General features: G+C 34.6%; 1 protein-coding gene across 28 annotated transcripts in view; it reads left to right on the plus strand.

Annotated features, from left to right (window-relative positions):
• The window catches only part of LOC145292164 (uncharacterized), an 801,350-nt gene that overhangs the window by 587,451 nt on the left and 197,116 nt on the right, over positions 1–16,783 (plus strand). For 5 of the 28 annotated variants that reach the window (XM_080138336.1, XM_080138335.1, XM_080138341.1 and 2 more), the window contains exon 1: positions 8,861–9,077. The exons of 20 other annotated variants lie outside the window; for them this stretch is intronic. In XM_080138336.1, coding sequence (XP_079994462.1) covers positions 9,041–9,077 — 37 coding nt within the window. In that variant the 5' untranslated portion in view covers positions 8,861–9,040. Of the gene's footprint in view, positions 1–8,810; positions 9,078–16,783 lie in introns of those variants that run through there. 3 more of the 28 variants (XM_080138360.1, XM_080138348.1, XM_080138340.1) reach the window with 3 other exon arrangements.

Raw genomic sequence — 16,783 nt, forward strand, 5'->3', positions numbered from 1 at the left:
AATTCTCTCTTAGCTGTCGCTATTTCTTTCTTAACGTTATTTCTAGCTTCTATATACTTCAGTCTGTTTGAACTGGACTTATGTCGGTTAAACCTACGGTATGCATGCTGCTTTTGAGTAATGGCAGTTGCACAAGTCGACGTAAACCATTGGGGAGAGTGGGGCTTACTGTAAAATTTCCGCATGGGAACATGCGCTTCGATTGCAGTTTTGAACCAGTCAGTGGTCTCGTTTGCACACTGTTCAGCAGGGAGAGAGAAAATATTTTTCCATGGAGCATCTCTAATTAGTTCCCTGATGGCTTCCCAGTCAGCCTTATTATAATATCTCGTTGTTTTGAGCACTGGCTCTTCAGTTTTGGGTCTAGAGTTTAGGGCGATTTCAACCATTATCACTGCATGATCAGCGTTCCCGAGTGGGCTGTGGGCCTTCGCTATGCAGTCATCGGGAACTGTGGTCAAAAACAGATCTAGAAGTGATGCGTGTTGTTCTTCCTGGTCAGGGAAACGGGTTGGAAACTTAACAATTTGTGATAGGGAGTGAGATATAGCGAAGCTATGGGTTGTGCTGCCCGCTGCATCTGTGTGAGTAGAGAATCCAAGCCAGTTTTTGTGGTGGACATTAAAGTCTCCAAACACATGTATTTGTGCGCTAGTGTCGAGGGACAGTGCCGTGTCTATGCTGTCAGATACTTTGTTTATTATGGAGCAGTCCTGAGTCGAGGGAGAGCGGTAGAGAAAATAATAGTAGCTAATACTGTGTTGCACGTTTAGTCTAAAGCACATAAAGGCTTGATCATCTGTTTCTAGGTTTGTTTCTCTAGTCAAGGGAAGGGTATTACGAATGTAAACTCCAAGTCCGTGCATATGTCTGTCAGAGTCCTTACGGCAGAGTGGGAGATATCCATGCATGTTAAAGTGGTTAGAGGGAATGGAGGAGTGTAGGTTAGTCTCACTTAGTGCTAAGATATCCGGGGTATTTGTTAAGAGAAATGCTTCTACATCAGCTAAGTTAGTTCTAAGCCCACGGATATTTGTGAATGAGAGCCTCAAGGGAGGAGGCAAGTTGAATTTGTTTGTCCCTAATCCTGGTTTAAGCTTATTTTTAGATTGTACTGTCGTCATATTTTTTTTAAGAGTTTCGGTAAGGGGGAGCTAAACAAGAGGTTATGCGGAGCTTCAGACATGCATCACAAGTAGACCATCAGCTGACCTTTCTCCAATTAGGATTGTGGCCTCAGGAAAGCCCACCGGGGATGAGTGCAGGGTCCCTTTCCATGCGCGTCATGGCACTGCAAACAACCCGATATTATTCAACTGTTGATGGAGCAGCCGCTCTAAGCGCTACCAAAGAGTTAGGGCTCCTGTACTACCAGTCGGGAACAGCAGCCAGGAACTGTCAATCCGGTACCCTCAACCCTTTAGAAGAAGGTCAACCCAATCTAACCGCTCAGGCATATCTTATACTCAAGCACTCTCAAATGTTCAGTTTTAGGGGTGGGGCATGCTGGGAATGGGGAAGAACGGCGTTCATTGCCCTAGCCAGGAAACAAGATCTACCGCTGGGTGTTTCTGTCGAATCACTGAGATAGTGTCTCTGCGCTTGACCAATAGGCAAAGAAGGAGTATGGAAGCCGGGCGATAGACAGAGCCTATCTACTCCTTAAGCAATTTAGGTTTGCAAACCGGTGAATTTGTTTGAGTCACCAGCTCTAGGAAGGTTGTCATCCAAGACTGAAGAGGCCTCTCTCCCCTTTGGTTTAGTTTCAGAGTTTTCCTTCTCCTAGACGGATGATCTGGGAAGACCTACTGGGTCCGTCAGCCCTGAGAGGGTTTTCTCCGCGCCTAGGTTCTAATCCAGGTATTTCTGCGACCCCGCGTTGTTAGTGTTACTGGGTTAGTTTGTGGGGGATTATATCTACTGATTAGTTACACTCCTCAAAGTGATTTAGGGACATGCTATTTACTTGTTAATGGATAAAGGGGGTGGGTGAAGTTCATGCAGTGTAAGCGTCTATGTTTGTAAGAGGGCTTGTTAAGGAGGAGATAATGTGATTTTAGTCGTACATTTTTTTTTTATTTTATTAATGTTAGCTTAGGTCTAGTATAGTGTTACAGTATGATTAGGTATTAAGAATTGAGCTACGAGTTGTGCCCGAGCTATTTTAGATGATAGGAGGGTTAAGATGTAAGTGCAATATAGCATGGATAAGACAGCAAGTATTGAGTCATGCGTAATTAGGTGAATAGATATATATGGGCAGGTTTTCAGTAGGTGCGAATAGAGTTGGAGTTGTAGGTATTTTTTAGTAAGAGTCATGGGGGGTTTCCATAACAAGGAGTGTCGTTTCAATAACGTAATTAATCGTTGCAAAACTCGAGACAGTTGTGTAGTGCATATCGCTTTGTTTCTGGGTACTTTGGCTGTTAAGTACCTGCCTTTGTGTGCATAGGCTGTTAAGTCCCTTACTGGATAGGAATGATCTGTAATGCATGCCTTAGAGGTAGAAATGTATAGATGTTTGGTGATGGTTATTAAAACAGTTTGCATGTGAGGGATTAGGGGCTGGAAGTTAGCGATTCAACTACAGATGCGGAGCAATGTGGGAGTTTAGTGGCGGATAGGTTGGGAGTAGATTGTTAGCGTTCAAGAGAAGAGGGGTTATTTATTTACAGATGGATTTCCATTAGGATTTTTGAGTTACAGGTAAGGTTAGTCTGAAGAAGGGAGGAAATTTTTTTTATTTTATTTATTTATTTATTTTTTTTTTATGCATGCAGGTAAGACAAACGCAATCGTCTTGGAGGTAAAATGTATAGGATTTCGTAGCTAGCTATTAGGTTTTTCCCTCCCAGTTATAGGGACAGCTAATTCGTTGGGATTTGGAATTGTAGTCATTTCAATTCTCTCTCCTCTGATCTTGAGCACGTAGTACAATGGGGAAAGGAGTGGCTGGTTACTTTTAATGCATCTAAAACCAAGCTTCTCTCTTTACATCATCAACATTCTGATCCACATCTGGCATCAATTGAAATGAATGGCTCTCGTCTTCAGGAGGCCTCAAGTTTTGACAAGCTTCTGGGCTTGACCATTACTCCTGATCTTAAATGGAACACGTACATCGAATCTGTTGCCAAGGCTGCTGGAAAAATGGTGGGATCTTTCTATCGATCCGGTAAATATCTCACTGCTGATGCTATTCTCTATCTATATAAGAGCCAGGTACGTCCAAGGATGGAATATTGTTGCCACATCTGGGCAGGAGCTGCTAGAAAGGACTTGTCCTGCCTTGATAGAGTTCAAAATAGACTTCGTAGCCTCGTAGGAGATGCCCTTTTCTCTTCCTTGCAACCTCTATCTCACAGAAGAGATGTTGCGAGTTTGTCTCTGATGTATCGTTATTTTCATGGAAGGTGTTCAACTGAGCTTCAATCTATGGTCCCCCCTCGCCAAACTTTCGCAAGAAACACTCGTCTAGCTGTACACACTATCAATAATTCCCCCTACTCTTTATCTGTGCCTAAACCTAAACGTAGATTCCATGAACAAAGCTTCTTTCTTAGAACTGCACGCCTGTGGAATTGTCTTCCGTTTTCCGGCTGACTACAACATGGTTGTGTTCAAGTCTAACGTAAATAAGTTCGTGATGAGCGGTTCTATATAAGTTATCAAATTTACCAAATTTTCATTACTAATGATTACTATATTGTCCAATGTCTACTGTACACTCTTTAACCCTTATCCTTGAGTGGCCTCGTGGCCTTGATAAGTGGTGATGCCTATTTAAAAAAAAAAAAAAAAAAAAAATGTAATCATAGATTGATTTTTTTCAATAATAAAAAAAAATGGTAGTGTTTTCTTCAGGGCAAAACTTTTCATTCCACCCTGTATATTGGATTTAAAGTATTAATTTAGTATAGGCAACTGGTTAGAAACAATGAAGATAAATATTGAGAGTTCAAAGAGTGCAAATGTTCTGGTGAAAAATAGGGGTTTTGTTTATAAGGAGAAATTGGGTACGTATGTTTCAGTATGTTTCGGTTAATGCTATGTGCATTTCCATGCATGTAAATGAGGTTTGTGCATTAGTATGTCTTTTTTTTTGTTAGTGAAAGAGAGAATGTGTGTATTTTGGCTGGTGCCACAAGCGAACTGTCTACATGAATTTATTTACCAGCAAATATGTATATGCTGGTGCTGTGTTTAATAGTGTTTTAATAGTGTTTTAATAAATGTTTTTTGTTCATCTCTTGAGACCTTTCCTCTTCCCCCAAGGGGCTAGGTTGGAGTAAAATCTATCTGTTTTCTCTCTAAAAAAATAAAAATAAAATAAGGCGAAAAGAAAAAAACATGATATGTTTCTGTTTTTATACAACAAAGTGCATTCGATAAGTTTCCAAACTTTTTTTTGTACAGGCATTTAAAATTGTCGTAGACTTTTGAAAATTCAGTATTGCTATACATCTTATGAGATAACTGACCAATTTTTATGATTTTGAGTTTAAATAAACAGCCACGTCAGGAATTGGAAAACACCCTACTAAAGCCTGATTGTCACAGTTGGTGAATTCCAAAAATGCTATCTTGACATGAAGACATTTTAGAAGAATGATATGCAATAAAATTCTGTTTTAAATTTGGAAAAAAATGCCATAGAAACATATAAAATACTTCAGACTGCTTTTGGACCATCTTGTATGAATCGAGCATCAGTTTTGAAGTGGCATAAGAGATTCAAGGAAGGCAGGGTGTTTGTAAAGGATGAGAGGCGTGGGAGGAATACGGAAGTCAGAATACCAGAGTTGATTTACCAAATAAAGAATTTCATGGATAAAGACTTTCATGTCTATAGAGAAAATAAATACACAGTTTGATGTCAGTGTGGGAACTGTACACACAATTATTCATGAGGAACTGAAAATGCAAAATATTTGCGTAAAGTTTGTCCCAAAGGTACTCCATCCTTGTCACAGATTATTTGACCAAGATGGACATCAAGACAGTTCCTCACCCTTCCTATAGTCCAAACCTTGCTCCCTATGACTTTTGGTTATTCTCTAAGCTCAAGGAAAACCTTAGAGGCTGTCGTTATAAGACAGCTGAGGAGATGAAAGAAGCTGTGAGGAGTCATTGACATACTCACACTAGAGAACTTCCATGACACCTTCTCGAAGTTATTGGAACAGTACAACAAGTGCATTGCAGCTGGAGGAGATTACTTCGAAGGGGATTAGAGTTTCATGTGTGTACTATCAATATAAGTGCCCATATGAAAAGTTTGGAAACTTATTGACGACACCTCATAAATGCTGAAAGCTGCTTATGTCCAATCAAGAGTCAATACTTAACAAGATTCACTGCTCTGGTTCTGTTGTTGCTGCTGCTGCTAACAAACAGCATAGTCAGTTTGTAAAAATAAAAGTAGATGTTATGGAATTATGACATTTCACAATTGTCTTTTTTTGATTTTGAAAGATAGTGTGATTTACGCAATTTTACCACCTCACTGTAAGGTGGATCCTACAAAGAAAGGGTATAAACCCCTGCTTATTGGTGAAATAACTGAACATCTTCATTGAATTGCACTTGTTTATTGTATAAAGTTTACTTTTGATTATTGTTTTTTTTTTTTTTTTTTTTTTTTTTTTGTATCTGTGGGTGTTGGCCATTTTATCATTTAAGGGGGAAAACAATTGTCTCTCAAAACATCTTGCCTCCTCACGAGAGCAAAGTTAAATATAAGATAGTCTTATTATGTTGAGGGAATCCTGCTCCATAAAAAGGGACACTCAGAATGAAACAAAAGAAAATGTCCAGGCAAGGATCCATCCCTCTTTTGATAGAGGACAGGACAGATACTACTTTGATTGCAGCCCAAAGGCAGGGATAAGTAGAGGCGGATTTACCTCTCCAGGAAGTTAGATAAAAAAAATCAGGCACTTAGTAGGTGCACTTTGGCCTACAAAAGATGCCTGAGCAATTTCACCGGCATTGTCCAATGTGGATGTCTCAAACAAATAGCAATAAATTAATTTCTTCTAAAAAAGAAAAGGTAAAGTCTGGCAGGGTGAATCTCCTAGAACTGCACAGGGCCATACCTCAGAATAACATGCAAGGTCATCACCAGCTTAAAAATGACTTAGATTCTGTCAGACTGATTGTCAAGGACGTATCTTGAGCTGATAAGACACCTAATCAGGACTATGCCAGATAAGTATTGTCTTTTGAGATTAAATAAATTCACAGAATGATTTGTATGACATAAAAAACAACTTTTATATGATGGACATATTCAGATAATGATGTTTCCTTTTACAAATGAATTATTATACTTTTGCCTTGTAGACTTTAATTCAAATCAGAAATTACTTTCGAATCAACAGCTTAAAGACTTTAAAATCACTCTTAAATTACGAGTGATCACAAACTAAACAGATTACTGCTATTAAAAAAAAATTATTTATAAAATGTTAGAATGACCAACCTATTTACTATTGTGACCCACCAATAGATGAAAGTGGTTTTTAAGCCTTTAAACTGACGATTAGAAAGAAGTTTCTATCTTTCATTAAATCTTAAAGGCAAAGCGAAAGATTATGGTTAATTTATGTTCCTAAACGAAAGGAAATCAGGAATTTTCGTTGATACTCATTGTAGAAAAAAAAAAAAAAAAACCGACAAACCCAGCTACAGGCCCTTGCATTTAAGGGTTTCTGCCTTAATAAGCTTGGTATACAAAATATCTTTTTCTCCTCTGTGGAGCTAACAAAGCTCGTTGACGTTTCGAACTCAAATAGATTCGATCATCATTTGATGATTTATATTTGTTGTATTGTGACAGTTGTAAATTTAGTACTTATATTTAATCAACTAAGTTATCCACCTTGCCTGTTTTGAATTATCTCCCTTGATATGAATTTGAGATGCTGCTGAAAATTTTCGGTCACGTTTTTGTTATATATTTTATCTTTTTCTTTAATCTTCCTTCTTAACTGCAATCCCCCAGTCTGTTGTCCCACCCTACCCCTAAGGTTGTGTTACCCTTTAGGCATAAGAGAGGCAGGCACGCTTGAAGCACGCGCAAGCATTTCATTTGATTTTTTTTTTTTTTTTTTTTTTACTTAAAACAAAGACCCCCAAACTTTTCTAAGTCTTTAAAAACTTTCTGTCTCTACTGGGCACTCTTTTGTGTGACTCCCTCTACTCCCATTGGCCATATTGGTCATCTCTGTCTCTCTTTTTCTTTTATTTTTCTGATTGGGCCAGCTGTCTGATATGTTTTAGGCAACAGGCCAGCACTGTAGTCTTCACTAGTACCCTCCTCATCCTGTGTGCCCTACACGTCCCCCTCCCTCTCTGCTAGTTATTTTTATTTCTGCAAGTTAATGTTTTTCATATGTAGCCAATGAGAAGTGTGTCTGAGAAACAGAGTTGGAGAATGGATGTGAGGAGGGCCCCCCATTGCCAGTCTCTGTCTTACCCTGCTCTCTCTCTCTCTATCTTGCTCTCTCTCTAGAGTTGCCTGACTACTACTATTGACTTGATTTCACTAGAACTTGGTGAGGGGTGGGACACGACTGTTATATGTACCAAAACAGAGAGAGAGAGAGAGAGAGAGAGAGATGAAAAAAATCCTCTTTTTTTTTTTTTTTTTTTTTTTTTTTTAGTAAACATGAAGTAAGGAGAGGCTGGATACACATTCCTCTTCAAGTGTTCAGTGTGAGCAGACCTTGCTAGGAGCTATTCTAGTAGCTCCTGTGGTCTACAGAGAACTGGGATTAGCTAGTTTTACTACTGTCCAAAACACACACTCTGTCCCTCTGTCACACAATCACTTGTCCACAAAAAAAAAAAAAAAAAAAAAAAAAAAAAAAACCATCCAGGCATTTAACTTCAAAAAAAAAAAACTTCATTCACACATCACATAACCCATCCCCTACCTCTACCAAATTCTCGTCCCTTATTTTCTGTTATATTATTAGCTGTGCCATTGTTATGTTTGTTATTAGTATCGTTATTATGAATATTTAAACAACAACAAAAAAAAGAAATTATTTAGTGTCATTTATCATAAATTATTAAGAAGACCAAGAAAAGTAGAAAGAAAAATAACTAAATGATTTCTCTTGCTTCGTCATGTATAACATTTGGAAGGGTAAATCAGCTGATCAGTACTCTTTCTGCTCTCAACTGCCATGTTTATGTCCTGAAGATGTCTGCTCTTTAGTTGAAGATGGAGAGACACAAGATATATATATGAGGTTCTGCTAGCCAGGCTTAAAGCCCATGGCCAGCACTATGAAACCAATTTAAATTAATCTTATTTATTTATCTATTTATTTATTTATTAATTTATATATACATATATATTTATATTTATTTATTTGTTATTTAAATAATGTGATTCTAAAGTATATTTGATTATGTATAAATCTTGACCAGTAAAATTTTAAAGACTTCCTACCCCACACTCTGTCAAATGAACTGACCTGTGGTGATCGTACATGACCATAATTTCTGCCTTCAGCCTTATCCTCATCTTTTTGGTGACATCACTACCGCCACAGCAAACCCACAAATGCATTTACAACAAGCTTGTTATTAATCTGTTATCAGCACCTTGTGTCGGGGACGCCCTTACTATTTAACTTCAAAACGTCGGATGGAACTCTTTTTCATGGCCACCGGTACGATGTTGGTAATTGTCCAACCCGAAGTTCATTTATTTTGGACTTCCTTCTCTCAGTTCGGTGACTAAAGAACGCGTTGTCTTTTATTTTTGTTTATTTTTTTTTTAATCTTTTGACAAAAAAATATATATATATATATATATATATATTTATATTATTTTTACTTTTTTATTCTGCTTTTCCTCTTTTTTTTTTTTTTTTTAAAAAAAAAAAAAAAAAAGAGAACGAAAAGGAGAAGAAAAAAAATAATCAAAATTTCCCCACCTTTGAAAAGACAAAAAAGACTTAAGCGTCAGGGAGAGACTTCTCTGGATTTCGGTGATATTTATTACCAGGTGTCATCGAAGGCAATGGCTTGTCTTGTTCAGAAGTCCTCTTCTGCAGTCGGTAAGTTTTCTCCATAATAAAACACTCTGTGCCTGTAACCTCTAACCTTGTTTCTGGATTTTCCTATCCCATACCCAGATGCAGGTTCCCTCAAACCTATCCGAAATCCCTATTTTGAAAGTTAAAACCTTGTGGTCAAGCAAATAAGAAAGGATCAATATATCAATATATATATATATATATATATATATATATATTGATATATATGATGTACATTTAGATATATGTACAATGTCGGCACACATCTATCTATGATACTATAAGATTATCTAAATAAACCAATGTCTGAATTTATTTTAGTCATCAGCAATCAGAGAATCATTCAATTTTTTATGAAATTTTCAGCATTTAATAAATATTTTAGGTTTTAAGGTTTCGTAGTGATTTTCAAAAATGGTGAAAGTTTACAGCATATAATACACATGAATGGTATGTTTTTTTTTTTTTTTTTTCAACATCTTATATAAATAAAATATAAAACCATAATGGTCTGAATGCAGCCACAAAGAACCATGCTTTTTTTTTTTTTTTTTTTTTTGACCCCTCAGCAGGTCTGGAAATACCCCATTCAGAGAGGGGTGCTATGACTGTGTGTGTGTGTGTGCACACGCACATATATGTATGGTTCGAATCTGTCGACCAGTGACAATCATAACTTCCTGCACTGATGATTCTGGAAGAATGAAACACTAGTGTGTGCAGATATCAAAATAATTATATATAATTATTTTTATACCTACAGACAATAGTGTTGCATCCTTCCGGAATCATCAGTGCAGGAAGTTATGAATGCTGCTGTATATAAGAGAGAGAGAGAGAGAGAGAGAGAGAGAGAGAGAGAGAGAGAATAAATTAAGAAAATAAAGTGTAAAGTTACAAAGTTTATTATATTATCTAGTCAATAAGGGTTACACAAAGAAAAATAATGGAGAAGCCTCTTTTACTGTGCATGTGTATATATATATATATATATATATATATATATATATATATATATATATATATATATAACTTTGTACCAGTGGAAAAGTAAGAAAACACTGTCTTATACTGGAATTCTGCCATGGAGTGTAGGGAATCTCCCTAAGTTTTTATTATTGATTTTATATGCAATTGCATTACATCCGGGTGCATATGCACAGACGTCTATCAGCTTTCATATTGAAGTCAGGCAAGATCCTGAATTTACAATGTAGAAAAATATATGAAATAATTTATTGTGTTATTCTTAGCTTTTTAGCTAGGAGTAAAATGTGGTATCTGTTCTAATACTACATCTTATTTTTTCACTTGTTGGTCAGTGAAAGAGAAATATTTGCAACTTAAGATGATTTTTATTTTTGTCCGCATCTAGAGTGGAGAGTGCTCCTTATTGGGGGCTAAATTTAATTTATCCCACATTAAATCTAACCTTGTGTCTAACTCTGTCCTCGTGAGGAGGCAAGTAAATAGGGACCTCTTAAAAATGTGCCTTTTGTTATTACTACTACTACTACTACTCTCAGTTGGTTTATATTCATAATAAACTTACTTTAAAAATAATTCAAGTCCAAATCTTAAATCAATTTAAACAAAAACCAGTTATAAATAGCGTTTTTTATTATAGGATGCGGGGAAAGTTTTCTCTAGTCTTTGTATGTGTATATATTTTTATATAGATATCTATTTTGAATATATAATAATAATAATACTAATAATAATAAGAAAATACTAAGACTGTGTGTGTGTAGCTATATATATATATATATATATATATATATATATATATATATATATATATCTCATGATATAGGTATTAAAGAGTGATAACTAATTAATTTAACGTGGTTATTAAGAGTGCTCAATAAAAGAAGAGCAAGATATATTTTTATTAATACAAACAAATTTACAAGGTCGTGACACTGGACATGATAATGTTTTGGACAGATAGTGGGTTAAAACCACAAGTCTTCGTTAGGCGACTTAAAAAATAGTTGCTTTTCACATAAGAAACCAGTCCTCTCGCTCTCTCTCTCTCTCTCTCTCTCTCTCTCTCTCTCTCTCTCTCTCTATCTATCTATATATATATATATATATATATATATATATATATATATATATATATATATATATATATATATAGCATATTTTCTCTAGATTTAATTCGCGTGGGTATAATTGAATATACAAGGAACCTAATGAAATAGATATATAAAAAAAAAACAATAACACAAAACCTTAACTTCCTGAAAGTTGGGCTACACGATCTCTATATTAATAAAATAGTGTGATGACCTCGTGATTTTATGTTTATTGCGTCCATGTGACTTGCACATTATTATTTTTATTTAATTGTTTTATTACAATAAAAAATGCAAACGTTTTAAAAATCCTGCTTAAAAAATAACTTAATTACGAAATAAAATCCATCAGAATGCATTTTGTTTCTTTGTAAACAAGTCAGCCAATTAAATCTTTCGTTAATAGTTGAAGAAAAGAATAGATTGCTTCATGATTCTTCGGATTTTTTAAAAGGAATTTGGAAACCTTGAAACTGTTGAAGATAGTCCTTTAAACCAAGTTTGAAATTATTAGCAAATCCTTATGTATTAAAAATTAAGTTTTGGAGTATATTTCCATCCAATAAAGATTAAAACACTACCATCACAAAATTAGTTCTAGCTCGATAAGAATTTGGTTCAATTAACATTTTAATGTCCAAATTATATTTTTATAATTGACTTTAACTTTCAAAATCCTATCCAACAATAAATTGGTTTAAAAAAAAAAAAAAAGTGAAATAAACATAAAATTAAAGATTCCTGAGCAACTTCGTGTAGGTAAAACTAGTCAATACTAACATAAATCACCAAAACACAAGATATAAAGACATACATATATATGAGAGAGAGAGAGAGAGAATGTTGCTCAATCGTAAAGTGAGCATAAATATTTTAATTCATACAAAAACTGAGACATGTGCATGCGAGTATTATGTTTTTCTTAACACTTTGTAAGTAAAAAAAAAAATGATACTCAAGTTGAGATCGAAACCAAAACCTAAAGACAGTGAATCAAGTCCGATAACCATTAGGCCAGCTTGACACGTATTAAAAAGTGTTTTCAAACCTACTTATGCATGCACATTTATGAAACAGCTGAGATAAAATTAAGATGACTCCCCCCCCACGTACCAATTTGTCGATTTTGACCTTTTAGTAACCCTTTTTTCTGAATGAAAACCGATTAAAGAGTTTTCCACATGTCTGAATACCCTATATACCATATATATATATATATATATATATATATATATATATATATATATATATATAAACTGTGTGCATGTTTGTGTTTCTTGTAGACGTAAAGGTTAGAGAATCTGCATAAAATATAAGAGTGTATCTTTGTGTAAAATTTAGTAAGAAAGACAATGGAAGTGTCTCAGATCTCTAAGTGCACAGTTAAGGGGGGGGGGCTATTAAGGCATAACTCCCTTAACTTTAAATATCTCCTATTTTAATGAAATTTAAATCGTATGCTTAAATTTTACTGGGGAAGGCAGTAGAAGTGCTCTCGAATCCCTACCTTATCCTTTTTGTGTTGATACTCCCGTCTCTTAAGTGACTCATGGTGACAAGACTCTCTTAAAATGTCAAATATGTATACCCAATTTTAATGAAATTTTTAACCATTTAAGACACCAATTCAGAAATTTTTTTCAAACTTTTTAGGTTCTTTCGATTATATTTTTTTTTGGGGGGGGGGGTAATGATTGGGGAGTATGAGTAAAAACAAAAAAGTAATGATTTTCTGAGCTTAGTTGAAAAGGACATAGTAATGATCCTCATTCAATCCTTAACGATGTGACGCCGCCTTGCTACTCTGTGTGTGTGTGTGCCTACATATGTGAGGTTAACATGGGAGAACCCCAGCAGAGTGCTCAATTAAGAAAATTTCAAAGATAAGAGTGTAATAGACACATAAACAGAGGCTGAAGAGATTCTGATATAGGTAACTAGATATTGGTTCCCTTTGTTTTGCATTTGAAACTGACGGTACCAATGTTTTTCTGATCTCCTGTCACACACACACACACACACACACACACACACACACACACACACACACACACACACACACACACATATATAGCCACATCATAAAACACTTTAATAGATGTTGACATGCTGTAAAACTCAAGTTTCTGTTTTCATTTCACTTTAGTTTCATAACATATAATAATCCCTCATAAACAAATCTGGTAACATCAGTATTGTACAAAAACAAATGCTGGTAAAGAGAGGATGGGAAAGCACCATCCAAACCTTCACTGGATGGTAACAGAGTACGGGAATCCCGAGGAAGTTTGTCACTCAAATTCCAAAGAAAGCCAATGACCATTATCAGCAATAACTTAATGGTAAACGGCTGTTTTGAAAACACTACATGATTTGCAATAATGAATTAAAAAGAACACTGGAGAGTACTGGGAAGACTAATTCTTACTCAGACTCCAGGGAACACCACCTGTTTTTGCCAGCGATTGGTACTATCTTTAAAAAAACTCTTCTTCCAATAAAAATCTACTGTTCCATAGCAACTGACAGTGTTTTGCTTTTAAAGAATAAAACTGCTATTTTTAATTAAATTAATACAAATTGCTAAAAAAAAAAAAGGTTTTGTTTTTTTTAGTTATTAAAAAAAAAGTTCATGATGGATTTTTTTTTTTAAATAATAAAGTCAATTTCAAACATTTTGTAAAGTGCTCAATACTCTAAATTAAAAAGTACAAAACAGTGCTGATAGTTCTTTATCATAAGTTATCGATCACAACATACGCATGTTATATATCTATATCGTTGTGTAGGGAATCATTTCAACTGCATATCATGTTCATAGGTATAATGGGATAAAAGTCGTATTACATACAGATATCTCATGAGGATTAATTTCGACAAGTAAATGTTTTTGTTTTTTTGTTTAACTTGGGATGAAGGGGTCACCATTTATTAAGGCCCAAAGGCCACGCTAGGATAAGGATTAATGAATGTTAGGTAGACGGTGAGACAACACTGATGATCAATAATGGTGGAACTTGGGTAGAGTTTGACTATTTAAGAGGACGACTCAACACGAACTTATTTACATTGTAAAACGACCATGTTATAGACAACTGAGAAGCAGTTCTAGGAAAGAAACGCTGCTCCAAGAATTTTCATATAATTTCGCAGAGAGTGAGGGAAATTACTGACACTTATTGTAGCTAGACGAGTTGCAAATGTTTTACAGGGAGGGGGGCATAGATTGAAGCTCAGTCGAGTATCTACCATACTACAATGTTTATAAAGAATAAATTTGTATTTTTTTTCTCATGAAAATGGTGTGATAACAATGAATCATTTAAAATAATGCAAACTTTTGGATGCTTTGTTTTAATATTATCTGCCATTCATGAAAAAAAGATAATCCCCAAATTCTTATCAACAGATGAAAATTTAAGATGTATTTCTTTTTTTGTTATTGAAAAATTGTTTACAGCAGTAGATTGAATTCAATAATAATAATTTTATATTCTTTGCTTAAATTTTATCTTCTGCTTCTCATATATATATATATATATATATATATATATATATATATATATATATATATATATATATATATATATATATATATATATATATATTTCTCTTAGTTTGTTTATAAACTAAGTATTATGGTATCTGTTCAATGTGCAGTTAAGGATTAATAGGAATTAGTCACCACGATATCACCTTTACTCTAGAAGTTTGGAATAAAGCCTTCATTCTAAGTCAACGGATTATAAATATTGACAGTTTCTCTCTCTCTCTCTCTCTCTCTCTCTATATATATATATATATATATATATTGCTCTTGAAGTAATGTCTTCCACTGTATGTTAATTATACTTATTGTTTAAAAAAAGGTTAGATTGAGTTGAATAGTGAAAACTTTCAAAATATTTCTTTAGAGTTATCAGCCGTTTATTGTTATCAAAATGTGACAATTCCAAAATGATTCTAATTAGCGGCTTTCATTTTGTAGATGAAATAATTGCTCCAGTTCGATTTCGTTTTATTCATTTCAAATTGTTTACTTTTTGTTTTGCATTTTCATCAGCTGATTCAATTTCTCACATCTCTTTCTCTCCCTCCCACTCTCACACAGATTCATTGAAAAACTTCGCCATGAGTTTTTCATATTTCCTCTGCATATCATAGACTTCAGCAACTGTCAAATTCATCTGTGTTACCATTCTTTTAAGCTATTATTTTTATTATTCTTGTAGACAGCTCCATTTTGTATACTTATTTTCACGGTAATAATTCTCATGCAATTATGAATTTTTACAAATGAAACGCATGGTGTTTGTGTGCATACATCCGTACCGTCGGTTTCAAATCCAAACAAAAAGGACTAATATCTGGTCTTCTATGTCAAACTATCTTCAGTTTCTGTTTATACCAGTCTCTCTGGAGATGGCGTCAGTGTAGCTAGACGTGATGTTTCAAGCTGATATTTGAACCCTGACTATTGTGCACCATGAAAGGAAAAATTGTTGTATTTGTTTACATTACCGGTTCCGGAGAACTCCATTTTATTTATGCTATATGATGTTTTTACATTAAATAGTTATTTCCTCTTAGAAGAAAGCTCAACCAAGGAGTAAGGAACGATGACGCTGGATTTATAAGAGCTCCGGCTGAAACATGTTATGATATGTAGTCAGATGTTTGCGTAAATAAAACTAGTGTATAAATAGCTCTATTATTTAACATTATTATATAAACATAGTGCCGTACTTTGGGGTAATTGCACTAACTAAGCTAAAAGAGCGCTTTTGGCAACCATACATATAAAGAGCACTTTTTTTTTTAGGTGGTGCAATTACCCCTGAATTTGGCGTAATTACCCCTAGATTTGGCGTAATTACCCAAAAGAACGATAAATATTCTCTGGATTTATACCTGAGACACAAACTTCACTTCAGTTACCATCTATATAGTCATCCACAAATAACTATTTTGCTGTATGACGGTTCCTCGGCGTGGCTAGACATGCTGTTTCAAACTGATATACAAAACCTGACGATAATTTATTGCACACACGTGCACGTACAATAATTTGTATCTATGTATACTATAAAATGTTTATTTATTATTATGAAAGTAGCTGTAGTACTTGTGCCAGGATGAATTCAGAATACAAGTACACTCTTTAACAAGAACAAGTGAGTGTTCGAACCCTTAAATGTTTCAAAACAAAAAATACTGTTCTCATGAAAACTAAATACAGAACTAAGAAAAGTGTTTATTTTGTTGTTGCACCCTCTCCTCCATTAAAGAGCAAAAAAGTTTACTTTGTTATAAATTTTCAATTTTAAAAATAATTATATATTACACATGCACACATGCACACAGAGGTTCGAAAGAAAAAAACTGGACACCCTTATTTTCATTAACAATAAAGACTCTCAGAGGGTCCTGATTGATGTAGGCGATAATTTTCTCTTGAATTGGACAATCAGTTGGAAGTGGAATCTCGAGAGGTTTGCTGTCATGGCTCCTTTAAAACTTGGATGTTTCTTAGATCCATGTCATACTTCAGTGATGATATATCTGAAACACAAAAGTGTCAGTTTGTAAGATATTGATGTTTCAAAATTTTACTGCCGTTTTGTACAGCTATGGGTGCTAGCCGAT

The sequence above is a fragment of the Euprymna scolopes genome, chromosome 13, assembly GCF_053919585.1.
Source record: "Euprymna scolopes isolate OS-2025 chromosome 13, ASM5391958v1, whole genome shotgun sequence".
NCBI classification, from domain to species: Eukaryota; Metazoa; Mollusca; class Cephalopoda; order Sepiida; family Sepiolidae; genus Euprymna; species Euprymna scolopes.